This window comes from Spermophilus citellus (assembly GCF_964194105.1).
Source record: "Spermophilus citellus genome assembly, chromosome: 9".
NCBI lineage: Eukaryota > Metazoa > Chordata > Mammalia > Rodentia > Sciuridae > Spermophilus > Spermophilus citellus.
The window spans coordinates 134,413,032-134,437,563 of NC_138191.1; the positions used below are offsets into that span (position 1 = coordinate 134,413,032).

General features: G+C 43.4%; 1 protein-coding gene across 10 annotated transcripts in view; it reads right to left on the reverse strand.

The window, feature by feature from the left end:
- The window catches only part of PER3 (period circadian regulator 3), an 89,081-nt gene that overhangs the window by 37,632 nt on the left and 26,917 nt on the right, over positions 1 to 24,532 (reverse strand). For 4 of the 10 annotated variants that reach the window (XR_014023834.1, XR_014023835.1, XM_081308471.1 and 1 more), the window contains exons 13-20: positions 17,797 to 17,929; positions 17,227 to 17,351; positions 16,821 to 16,994; positions 12,519 to 12,749; positions 11,002 to 11,666; positions 9,381 to 9,489; positions 8,309 to 8,492; positions 7,496 to 7,646 (exon numbers count right to left, since the gene is read on the reverse strand). Coding sequence is in view for 6 of the 10 variants with exons in the window: in XM_081308471.1 (XP_081164597.1) it covers positions 7,496 to 7,646; positions 8,309 to 8,492; positions 9,381 to 9,489; positions 11,002 to 11,666; positions 12,519 to 12,749; positions 16,821 to 16,994; positions 17,227 to 17,351; positions 17,797 to 17,929 (1,772 nt within the window). In the remaining 4 variants the exon portion in view is untranslated. Of the gene's footprint in view, positions 1 to 260; positions 3,160 to 7,495; positions 7,647 to 8,308; positions 8,493 to 9,356; positions 9,490 to 11,001; positions 11,667 to 12,518; positions 12,750 to 16,820; positions 16,995 to 17,226; positions 17,352 to 17,796; positions 17,930 to 24,532 lie in introns of those variants that run through there. The other 6 variants (XR_014023837.1, XR_014023836.1, XM_081308469.1 and 3 more) reach the window with 6 other exon arrangements.

A 24,532-nucleotide genomic window follows, 5' to 3' on the forward strand; every position in this document is an offset into this window, starting at 1 on the left:
AGGGACGACAAGGCTTATTCGGGGGAAGCTGAGACCAGGAGCTGTTGACCCACACTAAGTGCCACCCACACTAAGGCCCTTTCCTTCCTGCTGTGGTCACTGTTGCCACAGAGAGGTGGCAGGGATTCAAAAAGGGTATTATTAAAAGACCTGTTGACTTCAGGCTCTTGTTCCATATTTTAATTTCTAGATTTTGTTGCTGCTAAGTTACAGTCTTTGTTTTTTTTTTTTTAATTTTTTTAAGAGAGAGACAGACAGAGAGAGAGAGACAGAGAGAGAGAAAGAGAGAGAGAATTTTTTTAATATTTATTTTTTAGTTTTCGGCGGACACAACATCTTTGTTGGTATGTGGTGCTGAGGATCGTACCCGGGCCGTACGCATGCCAGGCGAGCGCGCTACTGCTTGAGCCACATCCTCAGCCCAAGTTACAGTCTTTGTAAAACACAGGTTTACCCTGTGGAATATGAAAGAGTAATATGCTAACTGGGTTTCATTAAAGTGGCATGAAAATTACTACACACACACACACACAGAACCCAATAAATTCTTCACAATGCTGGAGCAAGGTTTAAATGAGCCAATGTGCTGGGAAAAGGGACTGAGCCACGCCTGTCACATTAGCCCACATGCGCTGCAATGGCAACCCAGTGCCTCCAGGAGAAGCACCTCTCATGACGCAAAACCCACTTGAGACCAGGGCTTGCCACATAGCACTGCTAGGGACCCACAGGTTTCACATGTACAGTTTATTATTTTACTTAAAAAAGATACCCAAATAAAATATTAATAGCCATTAAAAACCAGTAAATCACATAATTATAAATTCAGTTGAAACAAAATTTCAAGTTGGATTAAATTTACTTTATGAATAATGAAGTTTTGTGTAATTGCAAAACTATTCCCTTTGTACAGCATTTTGTTTTTCATAAATTTTGGCCTCTGACCCAAGAAAATAAAGCTTTTTGGGTAGTATTTATGTAAACATGGAAGTCTATAAAATACACTTTTATCACCAGTTCCTACAGTCATTAATACAAAAAGCTGATAATAAACTTGAACAACCAAGCTTCAACTGGGTGAGACCAGACCCCTGGGGGGGAGCAGAGGCCACTGTGAATTCCCTTGCATCTTGCAGTGCGACAACCTCTACATGCACTGAACAATCTTCTCATCAAGAGAAGAGGCCTGAGAGTGCTCCTATAGACCTGTCCTCAACAGCACCACATCAGATCCAGCCTAGCATCATGTGACTACACAGAATGTGTACGAAGGATAGAAACAGGTGATTCTAACAAGCGAACATCCAAAACAGCACAAAGAAGCCTTGCGTTGGCACAGAACACAGAGTTTAAAGTACACACACATAAAGGCAGAATGACCCTGATAGCTCCAAATGCCAACTTTGATTTACACAAACTAAGAACTTCATTACTCTAGAAAGTTGTCAGTGGACAGGCTAATTTTTTAATCTGATTTTTTTACCAAGGGAAAAAAATACCAGAACAACTGGATCAACACACAAAGACCTCAGAAATCATTTAATTATCAAGATGGAATAGAATATGAGTGTTCTCTATTCATAAAACAGCAATATTTGTATGCGAATGCTTGATACTAGAAAATTTCAAGAAATGTCAAAGGCAGCATTTGAAACTGATTTTTGACACCTGACGACTGAATCCAGAACCCACTACTTAGGGAGAAAATCTGAGCTACCGGATTGGAGAATCAGGGTCCATCTATTCCACAGACAAAAAGGTCAATATGCCTAATCATTATGAGGATGCATTTAGAAAAAGTTATGAAACTTCAAAGGAGAAAGAAGTCTTTTCCTAAAACAAACAAAAAACAAAGCAAAGAAAAGAAAAATAAGTTTGTTGTAAGTTATATAAAAATACAAGGTCACTGTGACCTTCATCTTCTATTTCCTTTTCTGAGCTGCATGGGTGTGGATCACGCATATCATTCTAAGTCTGAGAAGGAACCATGACTTCTCTATAAAGAGCACCAGAGTGAGCCAATCTGTCAAGTCAACACTCACTTCTTGAGACTCTTCGGCAAGTGACACAGAAATCAATGACTCCTGAGGACTGCAGTCCCTGAGGGCTGGGGATGCTGGGGTCGCTGAGCTCCCCAGAGGTTTCTCACTGGGTATCAGAACACTTACCCTGTTCAAGGGCAAACAAAAGGCAGTGCCAATCAGACCTCTGCTCAGCACAGAAAGCCATCTTTGTGTAAATTCAGTGGAAAGCAAAAGTTAATGGTTAAACACATATGCAATAAGAATAATATTAACTTATAGAACTTTTGTCCACTTTTTACAATCATTATTTTAAAATCAAAAAATCTTAAAAAGAAAAACACTATTGGTTGAGTAAACAGCTCTTTTGTTTTAACTACATTTACAATTGCTAATTTTAAGTTCTCAAAGAATAAGCCCCTTAATAAGTTGACGGATTCTTTTTAGAAAAGCCTTTTAGTGACAGGTTAAAAAAAAAAAGTAAAAATGCATTTGTAAGAATGAAAGTAAAAATCCAGCCTTAAAAATAGTTATTTCCTGATTTACTAGTGGACAATGGACTTTAATGGGTGGCAGGAAACTGGGATGTCCTGTCTGAGTCACAGGGGAGCACCACGCTGCGGAGGCACACGCCCGGAGTGTGCTGCTCCTCGCACTCCACCCGGGAGAACGACTCAGGCAGCAACAGCCAGATCAGAGAGGCTCAGCTGTGGGCTCATTTTAGCTGTACTTCTAATCATAATTTATTTTGGGTGATATTTGAAATAAAATTTCACCATACACCTACCTCTTAAAGGCAATCCAATCTCTCTAGAAGGCAGCTAAACTAGAAAAGGAGTCTAATTGGCAGTTTTAACACATCAGGAACAAAGAGAAGATTCGATATACAATGCTGCTTCTGCTTCAGAAAAATGACGTCTGTTAAAAAAGCACGGTGGGAAGTCTTATGTTGATGATGACTTTGTGGTCACTTGTGAGTCGAGCTTTAGAGACACACAGGGAGGTCTGTCACACGTGCCCTGGAAAGCTTGTGCAGGGACATCCTCATGGTGGCTCAGCTGCTGTCTTCTCCTGGATGCGGCCCAGGGGCCTCTGCAGTGTCACCAGCTGAACCTCCGTCTTCACAGGTGGCGCAGCTCTCAAAAGAGAACACAGGCAGGCCTATTACGCAACGTCTGTGCCCTCTGAGGGTTTAAAATCAGCACAGGGCTGGCCAGCAACATCATTTTCTAACTCCTCAACTTATTCATGTCCGAAAGTACCTAATATGGTCCATTTTTGTAAGAATGTAAATGACAGAAACTGTTTAGATATGTTAGCTTAAATTCTTTGGAAGCTCATTCTTCACGTACTCTTCCAGGGGGAGTCTATTTGAAGGCTACAACTTCCAGGGGAAGGCCTCAATGGTAAACTGTGGTCGGTTTTAGTCAAATTCAGCTGCAACAGAGCACTGGCTACCCAGTGGACATGCATGTATTTCTGGAGCAGCGTGCATGCAGCTCATGGGAATCAGAGTGGACAGTAAGGACTCCATCCTCTGACAACTGGGACCTGTGCTCTGGCTGCTGGCTGCTGCTGGTCTTGGTGGTGTAGACACTCAGGTGGGCAGCCATCATGACACCCTCCCCTCTACTGTTGCAAGCTCCTGCCCCACCAGCTGAAGCAACTCTCAAGGAATTTAAAGGGCCAATGCCCTTTTCTTTTTTTTCTACTCGCTCCTACCCCTCCCCCCACTTTGGGAGGCAGACATTTAAAGTCTAGGACATTCAAATGCAACCACTTATGTGGGGAATTGGAGAGTCTCCATGCACATCTGGGGAGAAGTGCAGACCTAACAAAGGTCTGGGAAGTCCTGAGGTCTGTGCCTCCTGCTGCCCTCCAGCAGGTATGGTCATGACAACCAGTGAGAAAAGCCAAAAGCAGCAAGCTCCAGGGACGGAGCAGGAGTCTACCACACAACCAGGTCCCAAGGTCTAGTTCAACCACCGCTGCAGGCCTAAAGACAGGAAAGCACTGCCCACTCAGGAAGAAGGAGCCGAGAGCAAGGGCTTCCGAGGAGGAGCAGATGGCTGGCTTACTAGACAAGGGCTTCACAGCAACTATCTCAGAGATGCTTCAAGAACTCAAGGAAGGGGCTGGGGATGTGGCTCAAGCGGTGGCGCGCTCGCCTGGCATGCGTGCGGCCCGGGTTCGAGTCTCAGCACCACATACCAACAAAGATGTTGTGTCCGCCGAGAACTGAAAGATAAATATTAAAAAAAATTCTCTCTCTCACTCTCTCTCCTCTCTCACTCTCTCTTTAAAAAAAAAAAAAAAAAAAAAACAAAAAAAAACTCAAGGAAGACATGGAAGAAACCAAGACAATGTATGAACAAAACAGAAATAGCAATAAAGCAATAGGAAATATGTAATGAGGGGCTGGGGCTCAGCGGTAGAGCACTGGGTTCCACCCTCAGCACCACATAAAAATAAACAAACAAAATAAAGGTAGGTGTCCATCTACAACCAAAAATAGTTTTAAAAAAAGAAAACATAAAATAAAATCAAAAAGAAACTCTGTACCTGAGAAACACAAAACAAATGAAAAATTCACTAGAGGGACTCAAAGGCAGACATGGAAGGCAGAAGAAGGAACTAAGAATGTGAAGACAGTCGAACTGTCAAGCTGAGGAACAGAAAGGAAAGACGGAAGGGAAGGGAAGTGAACAGAGCCTGAAGTGCCCGTGGGACCATCAAGAGAGAAGCAAGCATGGAGCAGGACAGGGGGGTGTGAAGGAAAATGGCTGAGAACTTTCCAAATTTAGTGAAAGATATGAACGTACACGTCCAAGAAGCTATCAATCAACTCTAGGAAGGATAACCTGAGAGACCCACCCTGAGATCCATTAAAATCAGTTTAAGGTTCAAGAAAGAGCATCTCAAAGGCAGCAAGGAAGGATTCACCAGGTACAACGGTGAGGCTACAGGCAGAGGTCCCATCAGATATTATGGAGGCCAGGAACACTGAGCCAATATATTTAGAGTACTTTAAGAAAACCCAAACTGTCAATCAAGAATCCCATATCTGGCAAAACTCCTTCAAAAGTGAGGGAGAGGGCTCAGTTGGTAGAGTGTTTGCTTTGTATGCACAAGGCCCTGGGTTCGATCCTTAACACCACAAAAAAAAAAAAAAAAGAGGGAGAGCTGGGCATGGTGGTACACGCTTATAGTCCCAGCTACTCAGGAGGCTAAGGCAAGAGGATTGGAAGTTCAAGGCCAGCCTCAGCAACTTAGTAAGACCTTGGGCAACTTAGTAAGACCCTGTTTCAAAATAAAAAATAAAAAGAGTTGGGGATGTAGCTCAGTGGTAAAGAAGTGCCCCTGGGTTCAATTCCTGGTACAGGGAGGGAAAAAAGTGAGGAAGAAATTAGGAATTAGAAATGCTAAAGGTTGAAATGAAAGGACAACAGACAATAACTCAAAGCCAGAGGGAAAAAAAAAAAGTTCTCAGTAAAGAAAAATATGGGGGTAATTATAAAAGCTACTATTATTCTAATAATGACATGTAACTTTTTGTTTTCTATATGATTTAAAAGACTAATACATTTAAAGAAAGCTAGTCTCAAAGCTAATATTATGGTAACTTTAGTTTGTAATTATATATTTCATTTTCTACATCATTTAAGAGATTAATGAATAAAAACAGTTATTAGTTTGTTTTTGGACATACAATATATCAAGATCTAACTTTGGGCTGGGCACGGTAGTGCATACCTATAATCCTAGCAATTGGAGGCTTAGGCAGAAGGTTTGCCAAGTTCAAGGTCACACGCACAACTTAGCAAGGTCCTATGCAACTCAGCAGGACCTTGTTTCTAAATAAAATACAAACAAAGGTCTGGGGATGTAGCTCGGAGGTAGAGCACCCTGGATTCAATCTCTAGTACCAAACAAACAAAATCTAATTTTGTAACATCAGTAGCTGAAAGGAGATAGAGATGGAGCTCTATAGAAGTAGTTTTTTGTTCGTTGGTTTGTTTTTGGTACTGGGGATTGAATCCAGGAGTACTTAACCACTGAGCCACATCTCCAGCCCCTTTTTTGTACTTTATTTAGAAACAGGGTCCTGCTGAGTTGCTTAGGACCTTGCTAAGTTGTTGAGGCAGGCTTTGAACTCACAATCCTCCTGTGCCTCAGCCTCCTGAGCTACTAGATCATAGGGATGCACCACCCTGCACTCAGCTCAGGTTTTTTTGTTTTTTTAATGTTATTGAAGCTAAGCTGGAATAATTCAAACTGGAGTGATATAACATTGGGATATTAAATATGACCCTCATGGTTACCACAAACAAAATAATTACAGAATATACACAACAGAAAATGAGCAGGGAATTAAAATTTTCATTGCAAAAAATAAATAAATAAACCTAATACAACAGAAGACAACAATGAAAAAACAAGGGTCAATGACAATAAGCAGCAAGAGGGCACCGTGCGCCTCTGACCAGCGGTCCCTTAGACGTAAAGGGCCCGACTTTCCACTCAGAAGGCAGAGGCTGGAACAAAGGGTGTGAACACGTTGATCTGACCATTTGCTGTCCACAAGAGAGTCACGTTACCTCTGGACACAGGCTGACAGTGAGAGGAGGGACAGACAGGCCACACAACAGCTACCAAGAGAGAGCAGGTGTTTCTACAAATAAGCCAGTCGGAAAGAGAGTGTGTGTGCTGCATCTGCACAAGGTACTGAAGTACTCTGCAGCCAGGCCCACAGGTGGACAGCGGGAGGACTGCCCAGGAGGTGGGAGGAGAGGCAGGAGGAGAGATATTTCTAACCTGATGCCTCCACCTCCCCATGTTGAGACCTGGGGGAAAGCCTTATTACCATGCAATTGTCACTTCCATTACTACACTGCACCACCGGTAGGAACAGTGGTGGATAAAGTCTTCGCTGCTAAAGCCGTTCACGAACATTCTACGGCCTCATGATGGCAAAGCCCACGTGGGCCCCACCAAGTTTCCTGCTGGCTGTGAACACCACCTCAAGTGTGAATCTTCTGCAACTTTTTTTTTTTTTTTTTTTGTGGTGCTGGGGATTGAACCCAGGGCCTTGTGCATGCAAGGCAAGCACTCCACCAACTGAGCTGTATCTCCAGCCCACAATTTTAACTCTTTTCAAACATGCATGTATATGTGAAATGTATGTCTCTTCCACCTCTCTCCTCCCTCATCATACATCAAAGGAAATATTATCTTTATTGCCCCCAAATAGTCCAACTGGTGAAAGAAAAAAAATTAGTGTCAAAAAGACCTGAGTTCAAAATTCAAAGAACTGCATAACCTTATATTATTATTTAACATCTACAAACCTTAATAGCACCTCTGTCAATTGGGAGGATTACAAATCTCAGTGGGATCATGAAAAAGCTCACCTACATTAAGAACACTTCCCAATGCAAAACACGTCTATGTGATGGTTATGCTACTGGGCTTACTTGGACATGCATTCCTCGAGGGACAGTCTGGCTTTGAATCCAAGGATGCACCTTGGCTAGCTCTTCCTTCTGCCCAGGAGAAAACTGGGGCTGTTGCTGTCTTAGGCTTTCCAGTTTTTCTAGATCTTCTTTTAGCACAACTTCCTTAACCCTGGAAACAAACAACGACATCTTCACAGTCCTGAATAAGGTACAGGGTTCTGTTCTCTTTGGTGGGTGAGACACTTTCACTGTCTGGTTAATATTAATACACGATGCACGCATGGACAACAGTGCAGAACCATTTCCCAGCCAGGCTGCTAGCAGGCCTTTTCTTCTCAATGGAAAACAACTGCGCGATGTTTCAATGAAGCACATGGAAGAAATGGGCTTCCCTTTGCTCCCCTTGTCTTTTAGCGTCTAAAGAGTAAAGTTCCTCACCTTGTGTACTATCTTGGAACATGGAGCCCCCCCCCCTTTTTTTTTTTTTAGTTGTAGATGGACACAATATCTTTGTTTTTATTTATTTTTTTTATATGATGCTGAGGATCAAACCCAGTGCCTCAAGCATGTGAGGTAAGCGCTCAACCACTGAGCTACAACCTCAGCTGTTTTCTTGTCTCAGGATGAGACACACATTTGTTCAGTCTGGGTCTGTGTATGTGCCGCACTACTACTGTAACCCTTGCTTTAGGAAGTCATTTCTTGCTTGACTTCAAATGAATGAATCTGAAGGGTGTGTATAAAACATTTTAAAATACTTTTATGGTTATGTTATATTTATAACACTAGAAGCCATAACAACATAGAATGCCTTTTAGAATGCTTTCTTACCTCTCTGGCACCTGATACGTCATCAGAACACACTCAGGAGTTTGTGCTATCATTTTCCAGATGGGATCCTCAGCTAAACTGTGAAAGGCGTTTGTTTTCTGTGTATCCTGAGATTGTCGCTCATTTTCAGAGCTTTCAGAAGAATGATCAGTACTAGTGAAGAAGATGCAGCTACTACTGCTTCCTGAAAAAATCAACAACAGATGAAAAGACAGACTTCCAGGTCTGTGGTGGCCAGCTGCTCCTCACCACCCAGCCCAGCAGGCGCCCCGGACACATCTGCTCTGGAAGCAGTTGGGCAGTTTCTAACCAAGCTGACCATACCCTTGCCACAGGCCTCAGTTCCACTCCCAGGTATTTACCCAAGGAAAATTTAAGCATATGTCCACGGAAGAACTCACAGTGGCATTACTGATCCCAGCCCCAGAGCAGAAGCGACCCGACAAACTTCCTCTGGCGAATGGATACAGGAACTTCCCACACACCAGGATGGATCTCAACAGCCTCATTCTCAGAGAAGCCTAACATGAACAGCTGCTTGCTGTCTAATCCAATGTGCAAAATTAGAGCAAAAGCAAAATTAAAGTGGCAAACCCAGGGCTGGAAATGTCTGAAGAGTCACAGAAGAACTTTCTAGAGTGATAGAAAGGTTCTGGTGATTGTAGAAGTGGTTTACAAGTGTACAAATCTGTTGGAATTCTTGTTTTGTGTAATTAAAACTGGTCAATTTTATTGTATGTAAATATACTCCAAGAAAGCCTATTAAAAAAAAAGGTGGAGGGACTTTTTTTTTTTTTTTTTTTTTTTTTTAAAGAGAGAGTGAGAGAGGAGAGAGAGAGAGAGAATTTTTAATATTTATTTTTTAGTTCTTGGCGGACACACATCTTTGTTGGTATGTGGTGCTGAGGATCGAACCCGGGCCGCACGCATGCCAGGCCAGCGCGCTACCGCTTGAGCCACATCCCCAGCCCCGAGGGACTTTATCTTTACACCAGTGCCTCAATCAGATGGCCCTCAACACAGCAACCTCTGGACAACAGAGTCTGAAGAAGCGGTTTCCCAGATCAACTACCTGAGGCTGCAGAACCAGCTCCAGATGGAGACACCTTGTGGGGTGGGGCTGGGGAGAGGTCACCAGCAGCAGAACTGCTCCTGCTGCCACCGCCACCTGAAACACAGTGCTGGAGAGGAGGAACAGGAGAAGACACATGTTAACATTCCAAGCATCCCATGACGGGCAAGTCTTCAGCTTCACGCTAGGAGGTGAAGACGAGCCCGTCCCTAAGGACATGTCAAAGTTCCTCTGTGTAACAGGGAAAGTGTCACTGCAAGTGTGCTCTTTCGTCTCTGTCGTTCGGTAAATATGCATATTGAACATTTCATTTGTTCCAAGCACTGTGCAAACTGTAGGCATATGGCAGCAGGCGGAAGGAAGTCCCAGGTTCCCCAGAGGGATGTGCTCAACATGTCATATGATCCTTGGAATAGGCTCTGAGCTAGCTATCTTTTTACTTTCTTCATAAGAAAACAAAGGCAAAGAAAGATTAAATAACTTGTCTGAGCTAACCCCCAACTAGTGACACAGTGCAGTTTAAACCATGTCCTATTCCCTAGCCCAGACTCCAGTCAGAATGACACGGGGCCTTGCTTTAGATTTTTAGCCAGTGCACTGGTGCCAGGCTCTCCATAGGTGAGCCTAAATTCTCGATTCTGATCATCATACTGTGAACATATGTTCAATGAAGGGTATTATACCTTGAAGGGAAGACCAAAGAAAAACAAGTACATATCCACACTTGTTGGATTCTATACTGAAATACAGGAATGTCAAGATTCCAAAATTTAATTTAGTAATACATAAATTTAACAAGGCACAGTATTTGAAAAGTTAAAGAAAAATGATCCAAATGATGTGTATAAACATGAAATTTAAAGCTGCCTGCTTCTCTTGGGTGGGGGTGGGGGTGGGCAGTGGTACTTCAGATTGAACTCAGGGGCACTCAACCACTGAGCCACATCCCCAGCCCTATTTTGTAATTTATTTAGAGACAGGGTCTCATTGAGTTGCTTAGCACCTCGCTGTTGCTGAGGCTGGCTTTGAACTTGTGATTCTCCAGTCTCAGCCTCCCTCCTGTCTCAGCCTCCCGAGCTGCTGGGATTACAGGTATACACCACAGCACCTGGCTAAAGCCGCCTGCTTTTTGATTACAAAAGGTGACTCCTACCTCTTGCATAAATCCTGGTGTCCTACAGATATGCATGTCAATTCATATTATATGGCCTATTCCCATCTTCCCAGATCTAACCTCAGTTGTAAGAAAATACTTTTTATAGGCAATAAACACGTTAAGTTTAAAACCTGGATATCAAATTTTAGAGGGTGCAGGGAACCTGGTTCACAAAGAAAACTTGAAAAATGGCCCTTTACAAAAGAGATCTCATCAAGCACCTGAGGACCAGTCCTGATCCCCACATGGGGTCAGGAGGCCCATGCAGGCTCTGTGGAGCAAGGGTTAGCCGAGGTCAGATGAGGACCAAAACAGGACAAGGGACATTCCATGGGGTCAGAGGCCCACTGCAGGCCACATGGAGCAAGGCTTAGCCTTGGCCATAGACAAGAGAGACAACCAAGAGGATATCAGTGTTGAGCCTAAGCCAGACGGTAGGTGTGTGCTGACAGCTGCATCACTTACGTCTGTGGCCTCGGGGCCAGCATCCCTTCTCACTGCGTCTGGAGGCTCAGGAGACGCGGGCACATCTGCATGGAGTAGGTCTAGCTGCAGTGGTGAGCTGCTCCGAGAACTGATGAACAGGTGCTCTTCCTTTTGCATCTCCCATTTTTCCTCCACTCTCTGGCTGTTGACTAAAGGAGGTGGTTCCAGGTTTGGAGCCATTGCTGATACCGAGGGAGGAATTTCAGAAGAGTCTGTGGCTCCCAAGAATGGATATGGAGAGAATGATGGTGACCACAGAGGACAGATACGGGGGTCGTGCAAGAAAAAGGTCATCAAAGTATCCACGTGCAGGGAAGGGAGAGCAGGCAGATGCTGCAGGCCACTGGACACAGGTGGCTTAGGTGGACATTCAGGCGTAGCTGCCCAGGCTGGCAGGGGAAAAGCTGGAAGGAGGTAAGAGGACTGGCTGGGAACCATCACAGCAGCTGGGAACCCCAGGCCCGAGGCGCAGGCAGAAGACGGGGTGGAAGGGCACCAGGGCAGCACATCCTGAAGAGGTCCCCCAGCCTGGGAACGGAAGCTGTCACTGGAGCTGCTACTGCCCAAGGGCACTGGTGGCTTCGTTCGTTTGTGCTTCCCCTTTCTGCATCCTGCTAACCTGCTCTGCTTGGAAGTGAAATCTCCTGAAAGGATAAAGATGGAGGCATATTATGGAAAATTAAACTGAAAGAAGGAAGAGAATGCATGTATAGGTAATTGTAAATAGATTATAAAGGAATGAACACTTGCCAATATTAAGTATGTCTACTTCAGAGACGGCAAAAAGTAGCTCTAAAAAGATGAACAAAATTCTGGGTAAAAATTATTACTGTAAAATAAGCTTGGGGTTGAGGCTGTGGCTCAGTGGCAGAGCACTTGCCTAGCACGTGTGAGGCACTGGGTTCGATCCTTAGCACCACGTGAAAATGAAACAAGTAAAATAAAGGCATTCTGTCCACCAACAACTACAAATTTGTTTTTTTTAAAAATAAATAAGCTTATTTTAGCATCTCTTCAGTTTCTTATAAAAATCAATAGCTCAGATCTCATAAAGATCCTAAGTAAATTACTGACAAAAGGGAATTTACTTCAGCATCTCTCTTTCAAGCACAACCCCAAGAGCTCACGCCATCTCTCTGGAAGTTGGCCCTCCATATCCACAGGGTCCACATCGATAGAGTCAACCAATCACAGATGGAAAATATCAGAAAAAAATCTGCATGTGTACTGAATATGTACAGACTCACCATCCTTGTCAGTATTCCCTAAACAATGCAGTAAAAGAACCACTGACATTGTCTCAGGCTTTACAGTAACTAAGAGATGAGAATGTGGCAGGTGTGGGCAACCCTCTGCCTTAGGACTCGGGCGCCTTTCAGGTGGGGACCTGCCAGGGTGGGACCTGGAGCCCATCCCAGCCAACCCTGAGGGACAGCGGCACCTGTATGGCTTTATCAGCTCAGGGACAAGTGGAATATGTGTTCTAATGTAACCACCTTGAACACAGGAGCGTCTGGCCTTGCTGCTGCTTTCGCGATGAAGACAGCAGCTATAAGGCGAGGAGAGGATCTTTTTCCGGAACCTGTCCACATAATCCTGTTCTTCTCTCTGTGTGTGGGCTGACAGAGAGGCGGTTGTGAGCCCTACATGTCTGAATTCTTCTGCAGCGAAAGGAGCTGGCTGGGCGTTTAGGGTCCAGGGTTCACATCCTAGGGCAGCACCCTCTGCTGAGGTGAAACAAGGCAGGTTTGATTGTAGTCCTTGTCAATTATTTCTATTCACTCATTTATTATCTCAAGTATTTCAACAATTTTATACACATTATTATAACACTAGAATATAAAAAACTTCACCATTCTAGCACAAAAATTCTTATTTTTCCTTATAAACAGATATATACGCACTTTACAGAGTTATGATAATCAGTTCATGTTTCTTTAATTGATTTTATCATAAATGCTTTTTCTATCTCCCTGAATTCTTTAAAACATTTTTTAAATCTTTGTATTTATTTTTCAAACAGGTAATATCCTCAGGTGGTTAAAAAACCAGCAAGTATCTTAAAGGTATTAGTGAGCTCTCCCCACCCTGTCCACTATCTGCCCACTACCTCCTGCTTCTCACTCGTCCTCCTCAGGAAGCCACTGCCTTACTATCACCCAGCTCTTTATGCACGCGGGAACAAGGGTGAGCCCCACCGAACCCAAGGCACAAGTGCCCACAAGCCCGCAGCTCGCTCCCTTCCCACACGACACAGTGGAGAGCTCCGCTGCACAGTCACCATGTGCTTGGACGCTGCAAGGGCTCCATCTTAGCTGCCACCCACAGGGTGCGCACTCCTAAAAATCACTTCTTTCAAAAAAAGATTCTGGGGGCTGAGGTTGTGGCTCAGTGGCAGAGCGCTTGCCTAGCATGTGTGAGGCACTGGGTTCGATTCTCAGCACCACATAAAAATTAATTAATTAATTAAAGGTCCATCAGCAACTAAAACAAAATTTAAAAAAAAAAGATTTTGTGGTGGGCACTGTGGTGGACTCCCCAACACCCTCTGGGGCTGGGCAGCATCCGGTGGCCTAGGTGGGCTTGGCCCTGTGCCACTCCCATCAGGGGGCCCTAGCTGGTCTGAATCAGCTCAGCAGACAGGGGACCAGATTTACCTTCCTGTCTGAAACAATGACAATGAACGAACCATATGAAACATGGCTTTGAGGCCGACCTCCAGATGGAAGGACAGTGACCCTGAGGACAGGAAACAGGGAGACCAGCCCAGGACTGCCCCAGCTCACTGCCTGGAGGGGCAGGTGGAGGGCTGGTGAGATGAGGGACAGGGTTTTCAACAAGAGTTGCAGGGAGAGAGGGTCCTGAGAGTGACAGCCAGCCCCCAGTCCATTTGGGGGAACACTCATCAGTGTAGTTGTGTGCAGAAGGAACCTCCTGAAACACAAGAGAAAGGGAACCAAAGATCCCAAAACAGCACTATTTCCATCAGTCAGACCAGAAAGCCTTGTGCTTCCTGAGGCAGGAGACAAGGACTCAGAAAGACCTCTTCTTGGCACCAGAGCAAAATCAGGCCCGGACCACACACTGCTTTGCTCCTGCCTACCAAACTGTGAAAGCAAAGCTTAAAGGGTCAGTCTGTTTCCAGGTAACTTACCTCCGATAACAAAGCTTAAGACTACTCAAAGGAATACAAACTATCTGGTCTGCCTCTATAGTACCTGGCATCCCATCAAACATCAACACTCCTGTATAGCAGCGGGAAAAAACAACCCACATCAAGACACTGAGGAGCGCCTATCATCTGCAGGGACAGAAGACTGGAAGATTCCAGGAACCTGGAGCAACACCACCCGTTGGAGGATTTGCACCACCTGATTTAAGATTACGAAGTTGAAGAGTCAGGCGCCACGGCCAGCACAGGGCTTGATGAATTTTGTTCATCTTTTCAGAGAAACTGCTTCTAGTTTTGTTTCAACTGATGCCTGTTTTCTATTTTGTTGACTTCTGCTTTTATCTTTATCACTTCCTTCCTTCTCCTGTGGGTTTACTCGGCTCTTTTTTTTAGTAAAATGGAACTTTGGATCACTGATTTGAGATCTTTCTTCTGTAGTATTAGCAATTAAAGCTACTAATCTTTTTTAAAAAATATTTTTTAATTGTAAATGGATCTTTTATTTTATTTATTTATATGTGGTGCTGGAGATCGAACCCAGGCCCTCCCACATGCCAGGCAACTGCTCTACCACTGAGCCAGAACCCCAGCCCCCAAAAGTTCCTAGTCTTATAAGTTCTTCTGTAGCTGTACTGCACAGGTTTGATGTGCTATATATACTTCCATTATTGTGGATTTTGAACTATTTTCTAATTTCCTTGTAATTTCATCTTTGAATCAAGGATTTTGTAGAAATGTGCTCTTTAATTTCCAAACGCTCGGGTTTCAATATCTTATTAGTGATTTTTAATTTAATTCACCCTCCCCCAGGAAGCACAGTATATATTTCATGGACCCTTTCACATTTGAGACTTACATTTCAGCCCCACGTGCTCTACAGGCCCGTGAGCACCCTGTCCTTACATGTACATTACGTGGTTAGCGGGCACAGGTTCTTGGCAGATCAGCTAGGGTGAGGTGGCAGGCATGTTGTTCAGCTCACCTCTTTGCTCAGGTTCTCACTCTGACCACGGAGGCGTTTCTCTACTGCCTATCTTCAGAAGCTCTTGCCTTAGTGAACGTTCCTGGCTGCGGCATCACCACAGGGCGCGCCAGTCCTGCCCTGTGCAAGCACCGCAGGCCTCCTCCCCTACTGCCCAACGGCATGGCCTTTCCCATTCCTTCACTCCCCGTGCACTTGTGAGTTTGTTTCAATTGTAGATTGATGACAGCACTGCGGGCGGGATATGGCTGGCTGCTGATCTCTGTATCTGTTCTGACAATCTTTGCCCCTTTCTTGTGGCATTTAGTCCATTAAGTCATTTTGATAATAATTAGATTTAAAGCTATTATTTTATTATGTATTTGATTTTTCTGTTTCTGTTGATTTTTCTGTTTTCATTACTTTATTTTTCTTGCCCAGCCCGTCTTTTGGATATGAGCATTTTTAAAGTTTTATTTCAATTTATGGATTGGCACCCAGGCATAGCGGCACATGCCTGTAATCCCAGCTACAAAAAAATGCTGGGATGTAGCTCAGTGGTACAATGCCCTGGGGTTCAATACTAGAAACAAACACATGGATTGATTTTTAGTCATCTCTATTTCACATTCCATCTTAATTGGTCCCTGCTACAGGTCCTATGGTGGGAATGGCTCTTGGGAAACACTTTCTCACTTTGCCACTCACAGGCCACAGGCCTCTGGGCTAGCTGGCCTGCTTCCCCAGTTACACCTGGGTGTTCCACACATGCAAGGAAATGCTCATGTGATCACGGTCTTCAGACCCAGCACATTACTAGGGCCAGTGTGTGACCACCACAATTTAAAACACATGAGCTGACTCTGCTTGGAACAGAGATGTGGCCTTGCAGTCACTGAGACTGGTTTAAGATCAGGAAAAAAAAAAAACTATAATCTGTAAATATTTCTTTAAATGAAAGCAGATGGATTTTAGCATGAATTCTTTCAAAACGGTAACGTAAGACCAGAGTACCAAAAGCACGGTGATATGGTAAAAAAAAAAAAGAGTTCTTATTGGTGGAAACCCTCCCCACCTTGCATGGGCCTGGTGGTGGGAAATTAAACACCCTGTATGATCCCTAAGTAGGATGAAAAGATGCACTAAAAATGTGCCCCTGCTCCTGTCCTGGGGGCCTGCCTCAGCTCTAGGAAAACACTTATCTTTGGCTAAGTAGCAAATAATCCAATCTCCCTTTTCTACCAACGACAGCTCTCTGCCCACCATGCTCCAGCTGACGGGCTGCTGAGAGAACCCAAAGGGCAAGATGCATCCAAGAACAAGAAGAAAAGGCACAGGAGCAGCTCAGCATGGGCTGGCGAGCCTCCGTGATGACCAGCAAGGACAAACTAGGGTACCTGAAAACCCAGTGTGACAGACCTGTCCCCATGTCATCTACTAAGTCTTTATGAGCTATCAAAAGGTCAAGAGAACAGGAGGGAACAGAAGAGAAAGAACAAGATCAGAATAATCCACCACGTAATCATGCTGTTAAGGAGAGTTTTCAATCTGTTCTACTCCTAACTTCTCCATCAACACAGACGTGGATGTACCCGTGACAGACCTAATTCTAAAGTTAGAATTAAGCAAATAGTATCAATGACTCAGTGAAGGTAAAGGTGGCACCTGGCTCTGGGGGTGGGACATGGACGATGGTGCTGCTGTAGCTGCACTGGCTGGTGCCTGACCCCAGGCTCAGTGTGGCAGTGGACAGGGTTCCGGCCAGGTCTGCTTCAGCCTCGGTGGGCCATCCATTTGTGGGCACTTTCGGCTGAGGCATGGCAGGGGTCTGTGCGACAGCTGGTGAGACACGAGAAACCAATAGTGAACAGAAGACTCCCAGTGGGAAGTTTATGCTAAAGGCCAACAGCTTACAAAGTTGGTAACTGACGAATTAAAGCCTCCTGGCCATAAAGAAGAGACCTGAAACTAGGGTCTCGTGATCACAGTGAAAGAGCGAACGGCAAGAAGGCAGAGACGCGACAGGCAGCTCGGGACGGCTCCCTCAGTGCAGACACGGAAGCCCCGTCACCTTGCACTGCTTGGGTGTCGTCTGCCTGGTGGCTCGGCTTCTCCTTTTCTGATGACGAAGCCATGGTGTTTGTGGAGGACACACACTTTCTTTTCAGAGCTGGGATGTGGTAGCTCTTTAGGTACCTGCAACAACAGGAGCAGGCCACAGCTTCTGCCTGTCCCCTTGCTGAGCCTTCCCACCTCTGCTTCTCCTGTGCCACTTGTTTGGGATCCTCTGTTCTTTCCTCTTTGGAGTCTCCCCCGTGCCCTGGCCTAGACCGCTGGGTTGGGACTGCTCATCTATCATGGACTTGGACTGACTCCACGTCCTAACCCACCCAACTCTGAGAAGCTCAGGTCTCGTCTTCCAGCTGCCCCACGCTCCTTCAGGGGAGGGACGTCATCTAATTGCACACTCCGCGATATTCAGTGTACTGTGGACTGCGTGCAGTAGGCACCCCATAAATATCTACTAATTTCTAATATGAAATCAAGACAGGACAGCTGTCAGAAATCTAACAAGGGTTCCGCAGGGACAACGTATGTATTTGGAAAAAGCCAACGTGCCATTAGAGCGTGTGTCTCCCACCTGATGACACTGTCAATACAGTTCATCTGTTGATATGATGAGCTGTGCTGGTCTTTCCTCAAATCCTCACAAAACTCAGTGCACGTGCATTTATTTTTCAGTGTCGGGGAGGAAGAAGAGGCCTTCTGTTCATCTGGAGGAGAATGAAAGAATGTATGTGCAGATAAAATACTGAGCATGCAGTTAAGAAAATCAGCAAAATTAAATCATAGTACTTTTATGACATACATTATTATGCACCTATAATACTATGCAGCTATTAAAATGAGCTCAGATCTTTTTTTTTTTTTAAAGAGAGAGTGAGAGAGGGAGAGAGAGAAGGAGAGAGAGAGAATTTTAATATTTATTATTTTTTTTAGTTCTCGGCGGGCACAACATCTTTGTTTGTATGTGGTGCTGAGAATTGAACCCGGGTCGCACGCATGCCAGGCGAGTGCGCTACCGCTTGAGCCACATCCCCAGCCCCGAGCTCAGATCTTAACGCCCTGACAAAAAGATATTCATGATACATAACAATGCACATAAAATAAGGTGCACAGCATATTACAACAGAATGATAATATTGGTATTTTTAAAAATGAGGAGTGAAACATATTTCAGACAAGAATCATCAATGAACTGGGAGGTGAAAGGCTGATGGGAGTTGCGCGATGCCAAGCTGACAACACCGTGCCGCCGGTCAGACGCTGCCCTGTGAGGGCAGGCCACTGCACGCAGGCATGGCTGCTGGTCATGGCAGGGCTGGGGGGTCGGCTGATCACTGCGTTTCTCATGGGCTGCAGTGTGAAGTACACAGCGCTGCCTGTGGACCCATGTCCAACAGAGCCTCTGCAATGACGAGCAGACTCCTGTCCGTGTGCCCAATATGGGAGCCACCAAACTACCACCTGAAATATGGCTAGAGCAACTGATGGAAACCAAATTTTCACTGTATTTATCCAATGAGGCTGGTGGCTACCATGTGGCATAGCGCAGGTGTAGAGAGAAAAGAGGCCCCAGGCCTGAGCTCTAGGAACTTCAACTTGCTGTAGAGGGGAATGAGCCAGAAAGGTGACTGAGAAACAGCCAGAGAGAGGAGACCCCTGCCCAGCAGGGGGTCACGGGAACCAAGAATGGGAGTGGTTCCAGGAGGAGTGGACAGCCTGTGTCAGACACTGTCTGCAGGGAGGCCATGTCGATGCTGCTGCCACTAGCAAAGGCCACGCTCACTGGCCTGGAGAGCTTCCCTGTCCTCAGTGCCATTCTGGAAAAATGACCACCTGTGTAACTTCTTCTGTTTAACTTTGAAATTTTAGACTTAAGAGCTGCAAAACCAGTACAGAGTTCCCACATACCTCTGACCCAGCTTCCACTAACTGTCCCACCTTAGGTACACCATCATCAAATGACCAAAACACAGAAGGCACAACGAAACAGTGGCCAACTGTCATACAGAGTTCATCTGCATTTTTACCAGTTTACACTGATAAGTTTAATTTTTCTGTTCAGGTCTTCACACTTAATGTCATGGTCACCTCTCCATCTACTGCATTCTGTGACAGTTCCTTAGTCTTCATTTATTCATTCAGTGGTTGATCACTATAGACTCTTGGCTTTATTTTGTTTGCTGGATTAGGATCCAACACTATCATTATGTATTTTTTGCTCCAATTATTACATTTTGGGCCACTGGCAGCTCTTTCAAATTGTCTTGTGTGACCTTCTGACACATCCCTCTATTTTATTTTGAACAATTTCCTTACTTTCTGGCCTTGGTTCTTTTTGTTAAAAAAAAATTTGAAACCAAGATCTGGCCACATGTGTCCTTGCTTGCGGATCCTCGACAATCAGAACTGTTAAGTATGTTTGTATACCGACCCTTGTCTGTCCATCTGTAGGTATGTCCATCCATCCATTAGACAAAAATGCCTGAGTTCCTCCTAATGTCTGTATCTGTAAGCCAACATGATTCCAGAGTTCATTCTAGCACTCCTTTTCCAATTATCTGAAACTTCTATGATAGTGAGGAGTATCATTATCCTTATTTGTATCACATTCACTAATTTGTTCAACCCCAGTTTACATATAAATCAGCTTCAGAACTGCACTGGTAGCCAGGCACAGTGGCACACACCTATAATCCTAGCAGCTCAGGATAGAGGCAAGAGGATTTCAAGTCCAAAGCCAGTCTCAGCAACTTAGCGAGGCCCTAAAGCACTTAGTGAGGTCCTTTCTCAAAGTAAAAAAATATAAATAGGGATGAGGATGTGGCTCAGTGGTGAGTGAGTTCAATCCCCAGTACCTCTCCCTCCAAAAAAGAATTGCTCTAATGAGAAAGAAAGAAACCATCTGGAGTCCAGTGTTGGTGCATGTTAGCATTTTGTGTTTAGCTCTAGAGTATCCACTGAAAATGTTGTTTTCAAAAGCTACCCAGCTCCTTTCGTCCCTATCTCCTTCTGCATCCTTACACCATTCAATTGAAACACCGATTCGTTTGTCACAGCTGGCCTACCACCTTAGGTTCTCCCTACATTCTGGGGTGGGGCCTCAATGGGTCTTCACCCAACTGACAGGGAGCCGTGCCTCAGTTGCCACAGTAACCAACAGAATACTCCTATCATTTAGAACTCTCCTAGCTGCCCCTTTGGAGCCAAATCCTTCCCCATCCAACCTTAGTACGTATCCGCCCTCATCTGCAGTCTCAATTTCTGTGATCTCAGTTCCCCAAGTCAACTGCAGTTTCCAGGAACTGAGAAAGTTCCAGAAATAAATGATTCTCAAGCAGTGAATTGTGCACTATTCTGAGGATCGTGATGTTCCATTCCACATGGGATGTGATTTACAACTCTCTCTGGTGTATCCACAATGAATATGCTACCCATTTGACATCGTCAGGGCTCAGTGATCCAGGACACCAGAAGCAAATGATCCTCTTTCTGAGTTCTATTGGGAAGGTCAGTAGTAGACTGACACTATGTCACAATGCCTACGTCATTCACCTCACTTCATCTGCTCACTTAGACACTATCATCGCACATCATCACAAGAAAGGACATTCATGTAACTTTCTAAAAGGACATTCATATAATTTTTATTCTAACATATTATACATATTTTATTATTGTTGTTAATCTCTTACTCTGCCCAATTTATAAATTAAACTTATAAGTACGCACATATGGGGAAAACATAGTGTATGCTACATGGGGTCAGTAACAATCAGTGGTTTCCGACATCACCGGGGGTCTTGGAACATATTCCCTACGCATAATAACTAGAGCATTCCAGAAAAGAACTGTACAATATATAACCTTTTGGCTCTGCCTTCTTTTACTCAGCAAAATGTAGTCAGGATTCACCTACACTTCTGCCTACATCAGGTCCACTCCTCTTCACTGCAGAGTAATATTCCATCATGTGGATGTACTAGTAATTCATTTGTTGAATGACAAGTGGGTTGTGTCCAGTGTAGTAAATATCCCTGTAGAGGTTTTTGTGTGAACTTAGGTTACTTCGTTTGGGTCAAGAATTAAAATGGATCTTTTTTGCCAGGTTATATGGTAAGAACATGCTTTATTTCATAGAAAAAGGTCAAACTTCTTCCAAGTGGCTGTATAATTTTGCATTTTGTCCAGTCATATGTGTTCTGATTACTCTGCATCCTTGCCAACACTTAACAGTCAGATTTTCTCATTTTAATTGATCCATTCTAATAGGTTTGTGGTAGGAGCTCACATGGTTTTATTTTGTCTAATGACTAATGAGGTTGTGAATTCTTCATATGCAACTTGCTGTCTATGTGTTTTGGAAAAGTGTTCAGATCTCTTGACTATTTTTTTTTGGGGTGGGGTGATGGTGAGGGTACTGGGAATTGAACCAATGGGCACTTAACCACTGAGACATCCCCTGCCCATTTTATTTTTTATTTTGAGACAGGGTCTTGCTAAGTTGCTTTCGGCCCAAGTTGCTGAGGCTGGCTTTGAACTTGCAGTTCTCCTGCCTCAGCCTCCTGAGCCACTGGATTTACAGGCGTGGACCATCTCGCCTGGCTCTTTACTATTTTTAAATTGTTGTTCATCTTTTTATTGTTGTTGAGTTTTAAGAGTTATTTATGTATTCCAGATACTAGTCCTATATTGTATATATAATTTGAAAATATTTTATCTCTTCATTTTCTTATCAGTATATTTCAAAAAATGAGTTCTCAATCCTGGTAAAACCCAATGTGTATGGACTTCCCTTCTTTCATTCTTTAAGCTAAAAATTTACTACTTTCATTTGCTTTTTTTTCTTTTTCTGTTTCTAATTCCACTGATATCTAGATGGTCTTTATTTCTTTCCTTCTTTCTTATCTTGGATTTAATTTGTTCTTTTTCTCATTTCTTAAGGAGAAGGTTGGTTACTGAGTTGAGATCATTTTCTTTTCTCCATATAAACATTTAATGCTGTAAATATCCATTAAGCATTGGTTTAGGTAGATCCCACACATTTTATGCTGTCTTTGGGTCAGTGAGAAGTCTATTACTTAATTTCTAAATTTTGGGGGATTTTCTAGGTACCTTCATTACTCATTTCCAGTTTAATCCATGATCGTCAGAGAACATACTTAGGATTATTTCTGTAAATTTTTTAAAAGTTGTAGTTGGACACAATGACTTTTTAATTTATTTTTATATGGTGCTGAGGATTGAACTCAGGGCCTTGCACGTGCTAGGTGAGCGCTCTACTGCTAAGCCACAACCCCAGCCCAATTTCTGTTTTTTAAAAATTGTTAAGTTTTTATTAGAACCCAGAATATGGTTTTTCTTGATGAATGTTCCACATATCCTTGAGAAAAATAAATGACTTATGTTGCTGCTGCACAGTGAATTAGTTCTGTCCTGAGGTGTCACTCAGATCCTTCCCGTCTTCACCCGTTTTCTGCCTTCTTCCTCTATCACAGAGCAGGGTGTTCAAGCCCCCAGCTATCACTGGTTTTGCTTCCTGTGCCTTGCAGTACTCTCGTTAGGTGTGGAAACATGTGCGTATGGACTATTCCACATTCTCGGACAAGAAACCCTTTATCGTCATGCAATCCCTTTCTGTAACCCTGAAAAAAAATTTTCCCCCCAGGTTTACTTTGTATGATATCAATGTAGCTTTCCAAACTGTTTTTCTTTTTTTCTCTTTTTACATTAACATGAAGTCTTTTCTAACCTTTTGTTTTTACCTTATATTTTTATTTTCAACATGGGTTCTTTCTTAGGGGTGCTCTACCACTGAGCCACATTCCCAGGCCTTTCTATTTTGAGACAAGGTCTCAGTAAGTTGCCCAGCCTGGACTCAGACTTGTGATTCTACTGCCTCAGCCTCCAGAGTTGCCAAGATTACAGGCACAAATCACTGCACCCAGCTTTCAAATGTGTTCTAACAGGTGACATGCAACAAGATCCTTTTACCTGATTGGACTTTTAACTGGTATTCTAAGATCATATTTAATGTGACTACTGAAGTTGCTGGGTTAAAGTGTACCATCTTGCTCATGTTTTTGATGGATTCTGCTGGGTTTTGTTTCTTTCCTCCTTTTTTGTCTCATTTTAGGTTGTTTCTTTTTTTATTTTTTAGTTGTAGTTAGACACAACTTTATTTCACTTGTTTATTTTTGTATGTGGTGCTGAGGATTGAACCCAGGGTCTCGCACGTGCGAGGCAAGCGCTCTACTGCTGAGACACCACCCTAACCCCTCATTTTGGGTTGTTTCTTAAATTTCATTTTATCTCTTCTATCGACTTATTTTTTTCATATTTATTTTTTAGTTGTAGTTGGACACGATATCTTTATTTTACTTATTTATTTTTATGTGGTGCTGAGGACTGAACTCAGGGCCTCGCATGTGCTAAGCGAGCGCTCTACCACTGAGCCACAACCCCAGTCCGTGACTTATTTTTTTAATACTTGCTTAAAAATATTTTAAATTGTTATCACAGTTTCTAATATATCAATCCTTAAATACTCAATATCTATCTTCAAACAGTACTATTTCAGGTATACAAATCCTGCAACAGTGTAGTCCTAACCCTCCCCATCTTTGTGGTATTACTGTCATTTGTCACTTTGATATATGCTGTAAGTGCAGAATGATTTTTGCTTTAGTCAGTTATCTTTTTTTGCAATTAAAAATAAAGCTTGTCTTCTTTTATTTTATTTTCAGTGCCCTTCACTTCTTGGTGTAGACCCAAGTTTGTTGCTTGTATGTTTTGGGGTGGGGGTCTTATATCCTATTCCTTCTACCTTAAGAAATTCCTTTAGCATTTCCTACAGAATGAGTCTTCTAGCACATAAATTCCTACGATTATTGTTTGAGAAGATCATTATGTTGTTTTCATAGCTGGAAGAAGATTTTTCACTCCGTATAGAATTCTGTGTGGGCAGCTTTTTCCTTTGAAGATGTCACTCTATTGTCTTTCTAGTGTGCTTGGTTTCTGGAGGAATGTCTACTGTGATTCTTATCTTTGGGTCTATATGTGATTTTCATTCTTTTTATTCTGGCTGTTTTCAATACGTACTCTTTAGTTTTATTCTTAGCAGTCTCACTATAAAATGCCCAGGTTAATTTTTTTTAAAAAATTTTATCTTACTTAGAACTTGCTGTCTGTATCCATGGAAAATTCTTGACCATTTTTTCTTCTGAAATTCCAACTGAACATATGTTAGTCTGACATTGTTCCCAGATCCTTAGGATGCTGTTTTCTGCTTCTGTGTCAGTTAAGTAACTACT